General features: G+C 53.5%; 2 protein-coding genes across 7 annotated transcripts in view; one reads left to right on the top strand and one right to left on the bottom strand.

Annotated features, from left to right (window-relative positions):
* The window catches only part of RALGPS1 (Ral GEF with PH domain and SH3 binding motif 1), a 264,443-nt gene that overhangs the window by 137,011 nt on the left and 108,602 nt on the right, over positions 1 to 18,830 (top strand). The gene's annotated exons all lie outside the window — the stretch shown is intronic.
* ANGPTL2 (angiopoietin like 2) overlaps positions 1 to 18,830 on the bottom strand; it is a 36,124-nt gene that overhangs the window by 14,717 nt on the left and 2,577 nt on the right. Inside the window, exon 2 of the mRNA XM_068979630.1 lies at positions 7,251 to 8,116. Within this exon, the coding sequence (XP_068835731.1) occupies positions 7,251 to 8,067 (817 nt within the window). The 5' untranslated portion in view covers positions 8,068 to 8,116. The remainder of the gene's footprint in view (positions 1 to 7,250; positions 8,117 to 18,830) is intronic.

The raw sequence follows: 18,830 nt of genomic DNA, 5'->3' as shown, positions 1-18,830 counted from the left end.
CTGGGCTCCCTTTGCCATCTTCATTCTGGTTTTTTTCCAGTTTGAGAATCAGTAGTAATAAATCCACCCAGTAGCAGGGACCGCTCCACAGCAGAGGATGATTAGCATCCAGATCAAACCTTGAGAAATGAAACCTGTTTTCTGAGGAAGCCTAGACAGCCCGAAGTAGGATGCCCGCACTTCATGCTCAGGATGGTGGTGGTATTCGGTCGCCAAGTCGTGTCTGACTCTTTGCGACTCCATGCACTGCAGCACACCAGGCTTCCCTATCCTTCACTATCTCCCAGAGTTTGCTCAGATTCACGCCCATTGAATCAGTGATGCTATCTAACCATTTCCTTCTCTGTCCCTATCTTCTCCTTTTGCCTTCAATTTTTACCAGCATCAGGGTCTCATCCAGTGAGTGGGCTCTTGGCAGCAGGTGGCCAAAGCATTGGAGCTTCAGCTTCAGCATCAGTCCTTCCAATGAATATTCAGGGTTGATTTCCTTTAGGACGGACTGGTTCGATCTCCTTGCAGTCCAAGAGACTCAAGAGTTTTCTCCAGCACAATTCAAGACGCTCAGCTTTCTTCATGGCCCATTTCTCACATATGTACATGACTAGGGCCAGGTGACTGGATTTTCTGTTCTTTTGGATGTTACTCTAGCATGCCACCTAAAATTGCTTGGTTTCAACATTTGCAAATTAAAAAAAAAAACCACACTATTTTATCTATCACTTAAATGTTCCTAGCAAAATTTCTCTCTGTGTGTACAGTAATTTTAACATAAATTATTAGAAAAATCTATTCTGGGAAAATCACTTATTCATTTGAAAAAAATGACATAAAAGCATTCCAGGCCTTGCAGCTCATTGGCTCATCTTGTGATGAGAGACCAGGATCCAATGTTTTTCTTCCTCCAGGGTCATTGCAGGGGCATCTGAAGTGCTATAGCGGAGGTGGGGTGGTAGTCTCGTTGTCCCTGGGGCAGTCTCAACGTCTGCCTCCCTTCCTTGATGCTGACCAAGACCACTGGGACTTTTATAACAGTGCTCGACCCACTAGATGCTGAAGTATGATGCTAACTTAATTCTGCCTCCTTTATCGTTTTTTTTCTCGGGGAGCATCCCAGGGTTACAACGCAGTCCACTGCATAAATCCATCAGAGCAATCCTTTCCTGTGACTGGTGAGCTGGCCAGAGAGTTCTGAGCTCCAGGATTTTCTAGATTACATTCATTCTGCCAAGTGCCAAACTGTTGGGATTTCCAGGCCGAAGGATGCCAACTCACCACTTGTAACAATAACAAGTTGATGGTTTATCTCCCAGGGCTGTAAACAGCCTGAGGATTTAGCCAAACGTCCTCCCTGGAACGTGCCTGAGCAACAGAGGAGAGCTTGCCGTGGTGCTCTGCTTCAAGGTATCCCAGGAGGAGAGCACACGTGCTCAATTGCTCCGTTGTGTCTGACTCTCTATGATCCCGTGGACTGCGATCTGCCAGGCTTGGCTCTCCATGGGATTTCCCAGGCAATGGGAGCAGGTTGTCAGTCCCTTCGCCAAGTGATCTTCCCAACCCAGGGATGGAACCTGCGTCTCCTGCATTGGCAAGCAGATTCTTTACCACTGAGCCACCGGGGAACCCCCAGGAGGAGAGCAGAGAAAGCAAAGCTGGGAGGAAGATGACCCCACTTGAACTCAAGTGGCATCTGTTTATGAAGAAGCTAGCAAAGAATGCTCTTTGAAATATCACTGGATGACGTTGTTACTAATGAATTAGGGAGTCTTATGTTGTTTAACAATAACATTCTAGAAACAAAACAGCGCAGGCTCTAGAGGCAAGAGAGCCGAGCTGGGTTTTCCCACGGCCTCTGTGACTCCAAAGGCCACGTGCCGGGTGGCCACACCCTCACCATCCTCACAGTGCCTCGCTCCAGCCCTCCACCGGCGCTCTGACACGTGTGGGACCAGCAGCCCTCACCGGAGCGACCGTTGCTTGACCTCCAGAAGGAATGGAAGACACGAGTGACCAATCTCGTTCTCTGTTTTAGACCACAACTGAACGTACATATTTCCTGCCTCGTAGGGAGAAATAAAATATAAAGGGAGGGGACTTGCCTGGCGGTTCAGTGGTTAAGAGTCCACGCCTCCAATGCAGGATGCCCAGGTTCGATCCCTGGTTGGGGAACAAAGATCCCACATGCTGCAGGGTGATGTTAAAATCGCCTTTATCTCTCTGTCTCTCTCTCTCTGTCTCTCTCTCTAAATATAAGAAATCCATCTAGGAAAACAGTCTTGTTAGGGCTGTCTGTGGCTCCATGGCCGGGAAACATCCGTTGTGAGGGATGGGTGATTTCTATGTGTTCTCTGTGAAGCAGAGTGATTGCCACCTGTTGTGGCCCCCAGAACAAATCATAGCTACTGAGTTTTATATATTTAGGGTTAACATATTTAAAGAAGTCAGGACTTCAGACTAGGCATTAAAATGCTGAGTAGAAGTAACCCTGGAGAACTGGCCCAGGCTTGGTATCAACGGCTCCAGCTGGGTCCACTGATGGGGAGTCAGGTGCATATTGTGTTTTCTGTGGGAGAACTCCATTGTTTTAGGGACTCTGTAGTATGAGGCTAGCTTAGGTCTACTCCCTTTATCCTATATTCACAGTGATGACGTCTCTGTTTTCAGAACCATGCGAGTTCTAATAGCAGACCTCACAAATCTAGCTGATCTTTTGTGGGGAGCTGTCTGGCACCCAGCACATGAAGTTGTGATGGAGCGTCAGGTCCCAGGCAGCTGGCGCTGGAGGTCAAGTCAAGCGTCTATATAATGACATCCACATCAGTTTCCCCCAGGCTTTCCAGGCTTTCTGGCAATTTCCAGTATCCCAGAGTCGTTACGATGCGACTTGGGTCTGAACTTTGGTTGAGCCAAGGCTGTGTAGTCTTCCCTAAGTTGCTTAACCTCTCTGAACCTTAATAGCCTAGAAGTGACAAGTCCTGGGACCAGTGTTGGCTCTGTCACCGACAGACTCTGGAACAAGCAGGCTATGCCAGGGGACCCGAGAGGCTCCTAACAAGCTCCAAAATTTAATGATTTTAAGGTCCCTGCTCTATCCACTGAGAAAACAAACCGAACTGATTATGTTTTTCTCCGGAGAGAAAACAGCTGGAAATGCCTACTCCTTTTGATTTTTAAAGTTGCATTTTAGACATGGTTTCCCTGTGGTAGCTGGAGGCCACACTCTCTTTTCTTCTCTGGTCAGTCCCTAGGATGGCACTGTGGCAGGAGGGCTGGCATATGCATGGCAGTGCCCAGGCTGGGCTGAGGGGTCATGTCCCGGGCCTCGCAGGACCACCTTGAGAGCAGGCCAGAGCCGAGGCTCCATGCTGTCCTTTCCTGAGACTTTTAGAGAGTGACCCCTGCAGCCTTCTTCCTCTTTAACAGATCTGACTGACATGCGTGCACAGGGCGTGCAGGTGAGGAAGAGGTCAGGGACTCGTGAGTGTGAGGAAGAGTGGAGGGGGAGGGAGGGCGGCAGCCGCCCCGGACCCCCCTGGCAGAGGGCCATAGGGCACACACACACACCCCGCCCAGGGAAGAGGGCCACAGGCAGGGCCATTTGGCCCAGGTCTCGTCACAAACATCACCCTCATGGAAATGCCCTTAGGTCTGGCCAGACGGAGAGACAGGACAAAACCCAAGTGAGGCGCCAGGGAAGCCAGGAGCTTGCCTGGGCCTCATCACTCAGGCTCTCAGCGGCCTGGGTCTGGCCTGGAACAAGCTGGTGAGTGCAGCGTCAGATAAGTGACCACGGCTGCCTCAGCCCCTGGGGAGGGGCGTGCTGCCGACCGAGCGGCTGGGACAATGGGAAGAGGTGGTGGCTCTGAGGCTGTGGAATGGGAGGCTTAGAAGCTGCCAGGGCGCGAGTGCCGAGGTGCTTAATTCCAGAGGTGTCTGTGACTGTGTGATGTCCATGGGCCTAAGGAACTGTCCGGCCAGAGCAAAGAGGGAAGTTTCGTCTGCACCAGACCCTGCTCCAAGCTCTCAGCACAGGCTGGCTCGGAGCTCTCTGCTGATTGGCTGGAGAGACCTTCTGCCTTTTCCTCCTGCCTGGTCCAGCACCAGGAAAGGGGAGGGCCTGTAGCCTCTGCCTGCCCCTTTCAGCTTCCGCAGCCAGGTGTTTAGTCTGGGGAGGATGGGGGATGTGCCTCACGTGGAAAGCTCAGTAGTCAGATGAGTCACGAGAAAGCAGTTAGCAACAATCGGTGCCAACATTTGGGAGGGCTTTGCTTAAAAAAAAAAAAAGTTCATTATAGTGCATTCCGATGATCTCCATGATAAAATCACTGCTGTTCCCTCCATGCTGGTGGGCTTCCTTCAGTGGGAGGGAAAGGGGTTGGTCGCACCCAGGAGCCTTGGAAAGCACACAGTCTGGACTGAATCATGCATGTGAAGAAGCAGTGGAGCTGGGCCACTTGAGGGGCCTAGGATAGGGCCAGGCCCCTGGGTCTTTGCACGGACTTATCTCCACGGGGGACCCCCTCGTAACTCAGTTGCCCAACTCCTGAGTCCACTTGGTAAACTCTTACAGATCCTTCAGGAGGCAACACCGCCGTCCCCAACTCTGTGCAGCTTGTCCCTTCTACTCCAGGCAGACTCAGTCATGCCCCACTGTAGACCTAGTGCGCAGGCCCTCATACGCCCCGCTGTGGTCGGCCAGCGCCCCGTAGCGCTACCGTGGTGACTGCACGGCCCCTGGTTTTCACTGCATTCTGATGTCAGGTACTTTGCTATGTTGGTCCCAGAAGTTCTCACAACGTTCTGGAAATGTTGGCTTTGCAGGTGCTCCCTCTCAGCGAAACCCCTTGTAAGATCTGAGGTGCTGATTTTGGAGTTGAGAACTGGTAGGCAGCAGACGTGAGGTCGGGAAGAGTCGGACACGACTGAGTGACTAAGCACAGCACACAGCACAGATGGGCTCCATGCATTCATGAATCTGCCACCTCCCTCCAGACTAAATTCCCGAAGGTTAGGACTGTCATTTTCACACAGTCCAGCACTGTGATTGGCAAAGAGGAGGGACTCAGCTATTGTTGGCTGCCCCTACATGATGTATATCATATGCCTGATTGCACTGAGTTTCCACAGCAAGCCTGTGATGTTTACAGAGGAGAAAAATGAGGCTCAGAAGAGTTAAGTGACTTTCTCACGAGTGAACAGTTAGCAAAAGGTAGACCCTGGATGCAGACTTAGGTCTTTGTTCCTCCACTATGTATCTGCCAGCTTAGTTCAAGCTCAGGAATGTATTGGGATTGTTGAGTCAGAAACCAGAGATGCTTAAGCTAGAGGAGATCTATTGCATAAACATTGAGGTCAGCTTGCCTCATGTCAGAATCACAGCATTCAGCTGAGCCTTCATTTGGTGCCCATGCGCATGTTTTACCCTCTGCGTGCTCTATCAGGCGTATTAGCATACTCTGCTCTCTCTGGTGGAACTTCCTGGTAGCTCGGTGGTAAAGGATTCCCCTGCAATGTGGGAGATGTGGGTTCAATCCCTGGGTCGGGAAGATCCCCTGGAAAAGGAAATGGCAACCCACTCCAGTATTCTTGCCTGGGAAATCTCATGGGCAGAGGAGCCTGGCGGGCTGCAAACTGTGGGGTCACGGGAAAGTCAGACTTAGCAACTGAACAACAACAAACAATAAATGAACCAGTCATCAGCTGTAGAATGCAGAGCTAAATATGGACTGTCTTTTATTAATAAATTTCAATCTCCTGTTTCAAGATAAAGAGACCAAGATCAGAGGAAGCTCATAGCTGCCATGTAATGAAACTTACCATGGGCCCAGAACTCTGCTAACCATGTTTTGCAGTATTTCATTTAATCCTCAGGTAGGCACTATTTAAACCCATCGCCAATTAACAGATGGGGAAACTGAGGCTCTGGGGGGCAAAGTGACTTGCCTAATGTCCCGGAGCTGATCAGTGGTAAAACCAGAATTTGAACCCAGGTCAGTCTGCTCCAGAACACAAGTCCTCAACCTGCACACCCAGGAGAGGGCTTTGCTGTGAGTAAGATGCCTTGCTCCTACATCCCCGCCCCGCCCCCCGCCACTCCACCGCCCTGGACCTGCAGACAGTGCCACCCTTGTCTTTCGCATGGGCCACCCTCCTGCACTCAGGTTCAGTCCCTCTCTGGAATTAGCAAGAAGCTGCTCTTCCCAGTACTGGTGGTTATTTTCAGAAGTGTGAAATAAGTGTAAAACAGGATATTTTCAGTAAAAATATCTCCCTGCTTATATAACGAAGTGGTACAAATGCCACTGACTGAAGCAGATACGTGGTTACTTTCTGCAAAGACGGATACAGTCCTCACCCACCAGCCCGTTTGGAAGACTCACAGGTCCTGGATGAGTAACCCCAGGGGCTGGACTCATGGTTCCCCGGCCCGGGGTGCAGATGCCCAGGGTCCTAGTGCACAGAGGGGTCAGCCCCAGCTTTAACATGAAAAGCCTGAATTCAGACCCAGCGTGAGCAAGTCATTCATCCTCTCAGTTAACCTTCCATAAGGAGCCACAGGGGTTAAAGAGGTAACATACACCGAAAGTGCCCGGCGCCAGTGTCTGGGTCAAGCTTCAGAACCTACCAACAGCCCCATTCCTCCCCCATCATGATATTCTGAGAATTACCATATTTTAAGCTGAAACACGTATTTAAGAGTGTGTGGAATCATCACTGAAAATTCTAGACTGCAGCAGACTCTAGGAAATGTGTGGGCTTTAGAAAGTGCTTCTTCCTAGGGAGGGTAGTAGGCCTCTCCCTACCACGTGTTCATCCTACTTCTGCTGTGATAACACTTTCTCTTCCTCTGGTCTGTTGTTTCTTCCATGAACATTCACTGAATGCCAGTTCTGTGCCAGGTACATTACAAACTCTCAGAGGAGCACTCATCCTATCTAGTAGCACAGAGCACCTCACGCAGAGCCCAGAGAACGGGGATTTTCCTAGCAGAAGCCAGAAGGTATTTGCTGTCTTCCAACACTTCCGTTTCCTGGTTCTACCTTGGGGCTTCCATCTGAGGACTGTGGCCACCCTCTCACCCTGCCGGCTCCAGCAGCTTGGCCCCAGGGACCGCTGGGGGATTGCACAAGCCTTTGGGCCGGCTTCAGCTTGCCGCTATTCCTCCCCCGCTTGCGGTCACAGCCAAGAGAGGCCCGGTGCCCAGGTCTGAGGCCCAGATGTTGCGGGTCTCCGCAACGTCGGGAAGGACTTACCCGACGGCTTGTCTGTGGAGGATGGGAGGCTGGTGAGGGTGGGCATGGTGGGCAGAGGGGGCGGCAGCACCTTCAGGTTCTGGTCGCTCTGGATCTCGTTGGTGGAGATCTGGTTGATGATGCGGTTGTAGGGGGGCGGCTGGTAGACGCGGGGCGGGGTGGCGGGGGGCGGCTGGGGCACGGGCCGGGCGGCGGGCACCCGCTGGCAGTGCTCCTCCAGCTGGGCAATGATCTCGGACTGGTTGTGGGCCAGCGTGGCCAGGTGCTGGTACTTGTGCTCCAGATCCTTGTACTTACTGGCCAGCTGCAGCATGTCAGCTGTCTGGTTGAGGATGCGGTTCTCCAGCTGCGAGAGCTCGAGCGCGTTGTCCCGCTTGCGGATGATCTCGTGCAGGAGCTGCATGTAGAGCTGGGTGACCCGCGAGTTCATGTTGCGGCTCTCCTTGCGCAGCAGCTTCACCTCGCTCACGATGCCGCCGTCCACCTCCACCAGCTGCTGCAGCGTCTCGATCTGCCGCTTCTGCTTGAGCAGCTCGTTGTTGAGCAGCTCCAGCTCCTGCTTGTGCACCCTGTTCTCCAGGAGCACCTCGGGCTCCTTGGAGTTGACACAGATGGCGCCCGTGACCCGCTGCTGGGGCACGATGAAGGTGTAGGTGCACTTGTCCGGGGACTCGCCAGCCCGCTTGTACCTGTTCAGGTAGACGAACTCGCCGGGTGAGCCCTCCTCGGTGCCCTCCAAGCCGTCCTTCTGGCTCGCCGCTGCTCCCAGGGCAGCCAGCAGTCCCAGCCACCAGCACGTCACGCACAGCGGCCTCATGGTCCTTGCACACCAGGGGTTCGTCTTTGCAAGCAGAGCCTACGAAACTCTGAAAGTAAACAGAGGAGCAGACTCAGTAATGGTTATGTCACGGCCGGCGGCCAGTGCCACAGATGAGCTCAGCCTTCTCGCTGGGCAGCTGTTTCCAAAAACGCTGCTTCAGGAGGCAGCCCTTCTGGGAGCTGCGAGAGGGGACAGGAAGCATGGAAAAGATTCGGGAGGGGACCGGGGCATGTGCAAGGCAGCAGGCCCAGGCTCCGCCACTCCTGGGGCCAGCCAGTGCCCACGGCCCTCTCATCGAGCACCTGGCCTGGAGCCCAAGAACCATAGGAGGGCAGCTAGAAGCTGGGAGGGGAGGCAGAGGAAGGCTTGGCCTGTCTCTCTCCTCCTCTGCCTCAGACTGTTAAGTCTCCCGCTGGACGTGCCCTTTGTAACACCCATCACGCATGAGATGAATCTGAACTCCGTGTGATCTCTTCATGGATCCGTGCTCCCTGAGGGCCAGCACTGTATCTGTTTCCATCTTGTATCCTCAGGACGCTGCACTCAGGAAGCTGTCTGCAAATGTTTGTTAAGTGAATGATCCGCTAGATGTGGTATGGGACGTGTTCGGTTTGTAGTGGACGTCAGTGGAAAGATGTGTCCAGTCATGTGGCTTCAGTTTGTGTGTTAGCCAAGCTGCAGAGCAGACAACTGAGCTCTGCTAAACGCACCTATTTTCAAAGGCAGTACCCACACTGTCCCCATCATTGCAACATGGTTTAGCCAGGTGGGAGCAGGAAAGAGACACGTGTCACCAGATTGGTTTCAATTCTGTTCTTAGACCACTTGTTCCTTCCCCAGATGTCCATGGAACACCTGGGGTGTGCCAAGTGGTGTGCTGGCTACTGGAGGTGCAGCTGCAAACAGGACAGAGCCAGCCCTGCCCTCAGCAGGCTTACCCATCATCTCAGAGCCCCTGAGTGCCAGGAGGCAGACGTGGTGAATGTGATGGGAGGGTAGAACGGGGAACTGACCTAGCCAGAGGGGTCAGGAAAGCTTCCCTGAGAAAATGACCTTCGTGCTGACCCCAGAGGGATGAGGAGGAGCAAGCCAGGCCAAGAGGGAGGGGACGGACGTGCGCAGCTCACTCCTCTGCCCACTCAAGGACGTGGCTCCGGCCACTCTTCCCCAGCTCCCCGGCATGATCACTTTTTCCCTATGATCATGATTTCTTTCAGCTTAAAGAAAATCCTCTCTTGACCTCATGTCCCTTCTCCAGCTACTGTTCCATTTCTCTGCTCCCCTTTTTAGCAAAACCCTCTGAAGAGTTGCCCACACCCTCCCCCACCATTTCCAGAAAGTTCTCTCTTGAGCTCATTCCCATCAGGCCTGCCCCCTCCCCTCAGTTCCGAGTGTCCTGGACAGGATCACCAGGGGCCTCTCTTCCCAGACCAAAGGCTCAGTTCTTGGTCCTCGCGGATGTTTCGCCTCTCAGCACTGCCGAACGTGGCAGATCACTCCCTCCTGGGACTTCCTTCCCCAAACTCCACCCTTTCCTCTCATCTCACTGGCTACTCCTCAGCCTCCTTTGCTGGTTCACCCCCCCACCCCCAGCCCAGTCCTATCCTGGGTGGGGAGGGGGTGGCAGGGGTCAGTCCTCAGACATCTGCTGTGATCATCTTGGGTGATCTTGTTCAGTCCAGTCTGAGGACTTCCCCCTGCCCCTCTTGAGTCCAGACTCATATGTCTATAACTGCCTCTTTGACATACGGGCATCTCAGCCATAACTTAGCCAGAAATGAATTCCTGGGGTTCCTCAAGTCTCCATCCCAAACTGTTCATCCCACTTTTCCCTAGGTTAGCAAATGGCGACTCTGTTCTTCTCAGCCAACAAACTTGGAGTCGTCCTTGACTCCTTTCTTCCCATCATACCCCACATCTAAGTCACCACCAGATTATCGCAGCAATATCCTGGGACTATTCTCAGGATCCTACGGCTTCTCCCCGCCTTCCCTGGTACAGCCCACCTTCACCTCTCGCCTGGACCAGACTGGTCTCACTGCTCCTGTCCTCGTCTTTACAGGCTGTCCTCAACCCAGCAGCCAGAGTGAGCCTTTTAAAAAAGTCAAATCAGGTCAGTCTGGTGCTTAAAGTGCTCTGGTGGCTCCTCGTCTTAGAGAAGCAGCTAACAGGTCTCTAAGGCCCCCCGCTCTGGCCCTGTTTCCTCTCTGACCTCATCTCCAACTCCTCTCATCCTCACTCACATGCTCCAGCCACGCTGGCCTCCTGGGTGTCCTTCAGGCTCGCTGATGGTGAGGGCCCTTTACACTTGCCCCAGTCCAGAACTCTTAGCCGCTTCCTGGATGCGTGCCCCCTCACTGCTCTCAGGGCTTTGCTGAAATAATCACCTTCCCAGTGACACCCTCCTGGCTTACTTAAAATTGTGACCTCGCCACCTTCCCCCTCCAGAGTCCATGTCACCATCAGACATGTGGTGTCTGTCTACCCATGCCTGTGAGTGAAAGCTCTCTGAGGGCAGGGGGCTTGCCTGTTTTCATCACTGCTCCCCCACCCCTTGCCCCCACAGTGCCTAACACAGGAGCTCAGTGAATATTTGTACGCTGAATGAAAAGCCGCATCTACCAACAGTCGCCATGCAGTGGGGAGTGCTAGGAAGAGGGGCATGCAGGGCCAGAGGAGCCCAGGGCAAGTGACTGCCTGAGGGTGTGGGGGCGTGCACAGGAGACCATGAATCACATTTATTACTACCGTCCCTAACATCCACTTCCTGAGTGCCTGGTGTGTACCTCACCCTGCACTCAACGTTTTGCAAGGGTTTGCTGCTTCACTGAATTCTCACAATGTCTTTTTGGTAGATACCATTGTTATTTCCATTTTACAGATGAGGAAACCGAGACTCTGCAAGGCTAAGTGACTTGCTTAAGCTCACGAAGCTGGAAGGTAGCAGAACCAGGACTTAGCCCTAGCCTTATATACTCAAACCTTCAACTCTTAATGACTACGTAGAAATTTTCTTAATCTGGTTTCTAGTAGTAAAGTCACGACTTTCTGATTTCATGATAGTTTACACTAAAATAACAACCGCAACCCAGAACCAGAAGGTTTTGTCTTCCCCAGACCCCTTTGGGGGCTTCTCTGGTGGGCAGCCTGGACAGCGGGAGGTTGCAAAACAGATCCTGTGCTCCCCAGGGCCACAATGAGCTGTTTTCCACTTGACTGGGAAAGCCCCAGCTTGGTTCCGAAGGCCAGTCCAGGCCTTTTGGGCCAGGCAGAGAAAGGTGTTAGGAGCCTCTGGCTTGGGTTGGACTGTGAGGTTAGGGCTGCAGTGACGTTGGTGGAAACCGGGCTGAGTTTGTGAGTGTTTGCTTAGTTTCCAAGCTCTTTAGCTGCTCCTGTGCCTGGGCCACACCCGACCCACAACAATGGGGAGGAGCCGCCCTCTCAGCCTGGGCGGCTCACCTGCCTCTCTCTGCTCTGTGATGCTGATTGCAGATGCCAGCGAGGGCTCCCCTTGGCCAAAAAACTGCCACAGTCCCAGGAGACAACTTGGCTCCAGGCCTCAAGACCTGGCGGGTGGCAGTGTTTACCATTGAGTCCTGTCCCCTCCCGAGTGTGGGCTCGCATGGCTTCCCTGGGCAAAGCTCTGTGCCCCTGGACTTAAGATCCTGAAGGCAGAGCCTCTTCTATGAGATGGGGTGATCTAACCCCTCTCCCACACTTGGTGAGGGCCACAGAAGTGCTTCTAAAACTAGAGGTGAAGATGTCATGATAGCTGTGTGAGAGCTCCAGCTGAGCCGAATGACAGCGTGTGTCATGTGCCAACACACACTCACGGGCTGTGTGTCCAACACGTGCACCATCTCCTTGGATGCTACTATTCCCCACCTGCCGCCCAGGAGATCCCACGACCAGCTGTCTCATTTCACAGAGGAGGGCCTTGTTCTATGTTGCAGAGCTGGGCCTGCCCAAGAGGTCTGTCTGGCCTCACCTCCCAGCCCAGTGGCTAGACTGGTCCTGGTTGTCACGGTGTCCCTAGCCTCTCACACGACGCTGGGCGCAGAGCGAGGAGCCTCCTGATGAGCAGACACAGTCAGAGACTGTGCAGTCTTTAAAGAGCATTTCTTACAGTTGTTCTATTAAAAAGAGAACCAAACTTGATGGTTAACACTCGTTCGGTTTTTAGGTTCACAAGGCCCCTCACGTAACATTATCTCATGGAATCACCACGACATTTGGAGCTGCCCATTTTGAGGGTGAGGAAGCTGAAGCCCAAGAGGGTGTCAGGTAGCTTGCTCCCTGTTGCATTGCTGCTGGTGGGAACAGTCGTGAAGCTGCACAATTTGGGGTCTCACTGTCACATTTCCATGAGGCGTGGGCTTGGCAGGAGTGACGCGGAGCCAGGCGGGTTACAAGAAGGATGGGAAGGAACCAGGGCACTGCCTCAGGGAATCCAGTGAGATTGGTTCCCTCCAGGCTTATAAAGGGGGCCACCAGCACCCAGAAGGCTAAGTGATTTGCTGGGAGCACATGGCAGACAAGAGCCAATGCTGACTCTGTCAAGAGCTGGGGTCAGCCTGACACCAAGGGCTGTGCCCCCTCTCGCTTAGAGTAATTGACTTTCCTTCAAGGTTCCAGCCCCCTTCCTTAGGTTTTTGCAAGTTTGGCAGGTCTTAATGGACAGTAATGAGTTTGCTTACTTTTGCTCTCTTGGTATTTATTCAACTAATTGCATCCCAAGAGAAGGAACTCCCCCGCTACCCCAACCCCCAGCATTCCAACTGTCTTAGGCCCAGAGAAGGACTCGACTCTAATCAGAGATGCTCCTCAGTTTCTTCCTACGACCAACGGAGGAAAGCAAATCCAACTGTTTTCCTTGGCTTCAAAAGGAAAATAAAAGCCATTCTTGAAATTGCTTTTCCACATTGTATTGTGAGGAGTTTCCATTATGCATGGGTTTCCCTCCCCACAAGCGGGGCCGGTGTGATCGAGCCACGTGACGGGCTCTGCGCGCAGGGAGGCCACCTCCCCAAGGGCTTGGGTCCCACCCAGCCTCCGGTGGGCAGCTCTGAGCATCCCTGCTTGGCCTGCTGTGGTGGGGCCACACACCGTGGTCCACGTCCCCTTTAGCACCGCAGCTCAGGTGGGGGGCCACTGTGTGGGAAGAACTGTTTTCATAAGACAGAGTTGTGGGTCCTACCCTGCAGCAAAAGCTACTTTCCTGAGGTCATCTTGTGAGTTCTCACCGCAAAGGGTAGGAATAAGACAATTTCAAAAATAATAGTGACAGCCAATTACCACTGTGACCCAAACACTTTATAAGCGCTGCCTCACTTCATCCTCCCAACAGGCCTGGGAGGGAAGCCGTTATTTCGGGGTGGCCATGCGTGGTGACCCAGGTTGTGTACTATGCAACTCTAGGGAGCACAGCTCACATTCATAGTCTTTGTAGTTTTGTATATTTAGATCACAGCAGTGTTCTAATTCTCACAAAGATGCTTTTAAGACTAATGGCAGAGCTGACAGTTGTTCCCGTTGCAGGCAAGGAAGCTATTAAGATTCAAAGTCCATGAGTCATTTTGTCCTAAGTCATCAGCTTAGCCAAGTAGCAGTTGGTAACAGAATCCCAATATACATCTGTGTTGAATGTATAAAAGTGACAGGGAAACTCAAGAGAGATTGTTCCCTGACAGCCACACGCCCTCTAAGGCAAGGAGGAGAACAGGAGAGCTCTTGGGACCCCCAGGACTGCTGACCCCGAATTGAATCAGCTCTCAGGATGGTGTTTCATCGTTAGTCCATGTTGAATTCCTGGCTGGGGGCTCACAGAGCCTGTCCCTCCGTCCCCCTGCCCTGCCCCATCACTCTGTGATCACAGATGGAAGCCAGGTAGGAGTCCAGGCCAGAGGCCCTGAAGGAGGCCTGGGCAGGGGGCCTCTGCCAAGGCAGCAAGGGCATCTGGAATTGCCCCCTGGCCCAGTGCCCAGCTGGCCCCTGACAGGCAGCCGGGAACTTGAGCTGTGCTTGAGTGAGCTTGGTGGACCCGAGCATGAATCATAATGTTAAACCAGCATCAGGACAGAAAAGAAAAAAAAAAAATCAAAACTTCAAAGTTGACAAACGGTTTTTCCTGCTAAAGCTGGTTATGGGATATATGATGTGTCAGTCAGGTAGTACCAAACCAATTGGTAATCTGGGATGACAGAGGGACCCAGATAAAGGAATATTCCAGAATATACTGCCATAGAGGGCCCAGCTGACCACATGACCAATGGGATAGATAATAACAGCTGTCATTTGTTTGTTATAGAGTTTCGGTGTGCTTAGCCGTGCTCTACCTCATTGACAACCTTATGAATAGGGGACTGGACATGCTGGTTGGCCCCCCTTGAGGCCTGGTGTCTTATTAATTATTAATAGCACCCCATTTTATTCTCACAAGTGTCCTCATTGGGTAATAAACTAGTTGGTCCTTTACCTAGGAGACAGGCATTATTAACTGCATTTGTAGAAGAAACCCAGGTCCAGAAACGTTAGGTCACTTGCCTAAGGTCCCTTGAAGGAAACATCGGGACTGGGAAGCCCATGTCAACTGCAAGGTCTGTGCCTTCACTTCGATCAGGAGCATCTCTCCAACCCATGTGAATAATAGGTGCCTGTCTATTTGCTTAACGGCCAGGATGCAGATTCCCTCTTAGTCATTCTTGACTGACAAAGTAGAAATGGCTTTCAGATCAGCACAAGGGTGAGTCTTGTTGGATGGTAGAAACAGCTGCTTGATCATCCAAGTGGTGAGACCCCAAAGTGGACATCTAGAATGCGCAGCGGTGTCCTCGCCTTAGAAACCGGGGGAAGGAACTGTGCATCGCTTGTCCTGCTGATTCACCGCCAGCCTGGAGGCCAGGGAGGGAATAACCACATCTCCAACTGCCGTCCCCTCCCAGCCCGGGAGCCTGTGAATCATCCCCGCCAGAAGGCAGTGTGGGCACCCAGGGGGTCTGGAGCTGATTGCCAGACCCTGCCAGTCCAGCTCTCATAAGACCTTCGAATGAGCCGTCTGTCTGGCCAGCCAGCCCTCCATCCATTTAGCCTTCTGAGCCAACCAGCCATCGTGTGTTGCTACAGTCAGGGTCCAGCCCTGTCCTGGGTGCTGGGAACACGGTCAAGCCAGAGAAGCAGGAAGTGTAGGACTGTACAGATTTGCCGGGAAGAGCGGCAGTGGAGGGTCGAACCTGCCTGACACGGTTGCCCCTGGTACGTTGCTGGCTCCGGGGCAGGGCTGAGCTCATGCAGGAGGTGGGTTGTGGTCATCCTGTGAGGTCATCATGTTAGGAGAGGATGTGGTTCAGGATTGGGGAGCTGGTTGCCTTTGCCGGGAGACAAGGATGCCGCTGTTCCTTTTCCATAGTACATTAATTTGGAGCCATCTTGAAAGATCCCAAAGCCTGCACACTGATCCCTCGGGTGCCAAGAGCCCCGGCCAGCAGAGCAGGGGCGGAGAGCTGCAGAAGCCATTTCGGAGCCCAGCTCCTGAGTTGGCTGCTGCATTTCTGGCCGTGCCTCGTGTGCTCTGGGGCCTTGGATCTGGGGGGACGGATCCAAGAGAGCCAGGGAGCAGCCAGGGACTGGGTGGACAGCGGTGCCCTGGGGCGGCTTCCTGGGAAATCCAGACCTTGCCTGGGGCTGCTCTTCCAGCCAGGCTGAGTGGCCGGCCCCACGACCACCTCGGCACTGTTGCAGGGCCCATCCCCAGCACAGGGACAATGAGCACGTTGTGCCTCCGTCCCCGATCCCAGCAACTCTATAAGGCAGGGGCCATGATAATCCCTGTTTCACAGATGAGGAAACAGAGATAAGGGTGGAGCCTTGCCCAGACCTCAGAGCTCCCAAGTAGTGGAGCTGGGCTTGGAAGAGATGTGTTGACTCCAGAGCCAGCTTCCTTACCCACACGGGCCTTGCTGGCCTGCCTACTGCTCCAGGCCTATCTTTCTAAACCTCCCAGCCTCACAGGCCTCGTCAGTGTCCTGCTGGAAGGCAGAGCCTGTGTTGTCCTGCCTCCCTGCCCCTGCGCGTGCTGTTCTTTCTGCCTCGGCACCTTCCCCATGTCCTGCCTTCCTTGCTCGTTGACCTTCTCGGTGAAGCCGGCCATTCTTGGGGAGGGGCCCCCTCTCTCCTCCAGCTTCCAGGAGCAGCCCTGGCTGCTTCTGTCATAGCACCAGAGACCCAGCTTGTCATCTGGTTCTCTGCCCAGACTATGGGCTTCTTAAAAGTGAGGTCAGGGCGGTTTCCCCCTCTGAATACCCAGTAGCCAGGATGGCACCTGGGTTACTAAACAGAAAATTCAAGGCATTCCCTCAATGAACAAACTTCCTGAGCATTTCTCTGGTGCCAGCCACTGTGTTGGGGACCAGATAGAGCAGGAGCAAGGGAGATGCCTGCCCTCAATGGGCCACAGGAGTAGGTGAGACAGAGAGCAGGTGCTGGTGACACTGGGTACCAGGCCCCCACAGGGCGGCTCAGGGGGCTGGGAGCACAGCCGGGCTGGAGCACTGTGGCAGCTGGAGGCGAGAGGCTCGTTTGTCTGGGTCTGCGGCTCCCTCCTTCCTTCCCTCCCTCTTTCATTCATCCAGATCCCTTCCCTGCCTGTCCCTGAGTGGGTCCTGGAGATGAGCGATGACTGAGAGATTCCACCGTCTGCTCGCAGAGGCTGGAGGTGGACCATCTCCGGCAGGACTTCGGTCATTCCTGGAGCTGGGTGGGTCCTCAGGCGTCTCTCAGAGACAAGAACCAAGTTCCTTCTGGGCTTTCCTGAGGTGGTCTTGGGCGTGCCTTTCTGGGGGAAGTTGGGGGGCTCTGGGGCTGCTGGCCTCTAGAAAGTCTGGTTTCTCCAGAGCGTTGACCCGACACAATAGCTTGATTGTGAGAGGCCTGGCTCCCCCCACCCAGCACATTAACACATCTGTGATCAGAGTGTGTGCTTACAGTTGATGTGTACGTGTAACAGGACATTGTAGCATTTTAGCGTGCCCCCCACCCCACAAGGCTGTTATTAAGGCAGTCATATGGCTTGGAGTTGTGTGGGAATGTGGTTTTTGTCACAGAAACTACCCTCAGAACGAGGTTCTGCTGTGACCCTTCTACCACCGCAAACTGCTTGCTGCCAGGATCTGAATGACCCCTCTATTTGGGGTGTTTTATATAAATTCACAAAAAAAGAAATGCTATTCAATGAATTGATTCATTCTTGAGATTGCCGCAGTGTGTTTGTCCAGGCTGGCAGTGGGCTGGGGCGGGATGGGCCCAGATCTGGGTTTGAATCCTCGCTTTTTTGTCTCGCCGGTGGAGAGACCGTGGCAGAAGCGCTGCACCCCCGACCCTCAGTTTCCTCTTCTGTAAAATGGGACAGTACCGCTCATCTCACAGGTCTCTCTCAGCACCACATGCCTCCTCCCTACGAGTCTCCCACTGCTATGAATTAGATTCACCTTCTGCCTCTTCCCACTGGGCTGTAGGCTCAGGCAAGTAGAGCCCCTCCTCCCCCGTCTGACTGCTCTCGATCGAGATGGGTTTGGGTGAAGTGGGCTGTGACTCAGAGAGAGGCTAGAAGCTGAATGTGCTTGCCTTGGGCGGGGCTGCTGCCGGCTCTGTTTGTTCTGCTGGGGCTGCCAGTCGCAGCTCCCGGGTCTTTTCTCGGGAATTGCCCAAGTGTGGCCAGTGCAGACCCTGAAGACCCGAGCTCGGGTTCTGCAGCCCTTGGAGTCTCTAAGCAGGGACTCGGGAAACGGTCCCTGGATGACTGGGGGCCCAAGGCTCTGCCCTGAGCTGGTGCAGTTCCATGGTGCTGCCGTGAAGGGTGGTGGGGGGGGGTGAGGGGCAGCCACACAGATCACCAGGTGTGCAGGGTTCAGAGCTAAGACAGCCTGGCTTGGAATCTGGTCCCACCTCTCATTAACTGTACCACCACAAGCACGCTATGTAGCCGTGATGAGGCTCAGTTGCAAGAGGGGTGGTGATGAGGCCTGTACTGTCTCAGAGGTAGACTTCTAGGACAGATGGGGCACCCGAATCGGGTGAGCACATGGCTTTCAGATGTAGTGGTACAGCGTCTCTAGGACACCAGCCAAACCAAAAGCCGTGAGACGCTTTGAACAGGCCAGTGAAGTGAGGTGGGGAAAGGCATGGCCTGCGGAGCCGCACCAACCAGTTCAAGTCCCACAGAATCATCAACTGTGTGCCCTTGGTGCTCAGGTTGCTCACCGTCTCTGAGCCTTTGTTTTGTCCTCTGTCAAATGGGACACTAAAACTGAAACCTACCTCCTGAGGTTGTAGCAAGGATGAAATGAGATATGTGTGTGCCTTACTTAGCCCAGTGGTACTTAGTAAATCACTGTGGGATGGAGGAGTGGAGGAAGAGATGGCTTAGTTGCTCTTCCCAGTAGGTTGTAGCGCAAACCCTCCTGGACCATGTGCTTCACACACCTTTGCCTGCCTTTACTGAGTAATGAATAGCTCACTCATGTTAGGCTCGTGAGGTCAATCAGAGCCTCTGCTTGGCCCAAGCTGTCCAGGTGGCGCTAGTGATAAAGAACCTGCCTGCCAATGCAGGAGACATAAGGGACTCGGGTTCAGTCCGTGGGTTGGGAAGATCCCCTGGAGGAGGGCATAGCAACCCACGCCGGTATTCTTGCCTGGAGAATTCCGTCGACAGAGGAGCCTGGCCGGCCATAGTCCAAAGGGTCACGAAGAGTCAGACACGACAGAAG

This window comes from Capricornis sumatraensis, chromosome 1 (assembly GCF_032405125.1).
Source record: "Capricornis sumatraensis isolate serow.1 chromosome 1, serow.2, whole genome shotgun sequence".
Classification (NCBI taxonomy): domain Eukaryota; kingdom Metazoa; phylum Chordata; class Mammalia; order Artiodactyla; family Bovidae; genus Capricornis; species Capricornis sumatraensis.
This window is presented reverse-complemented; position numbering and strand designations above follow the sequence as displayed.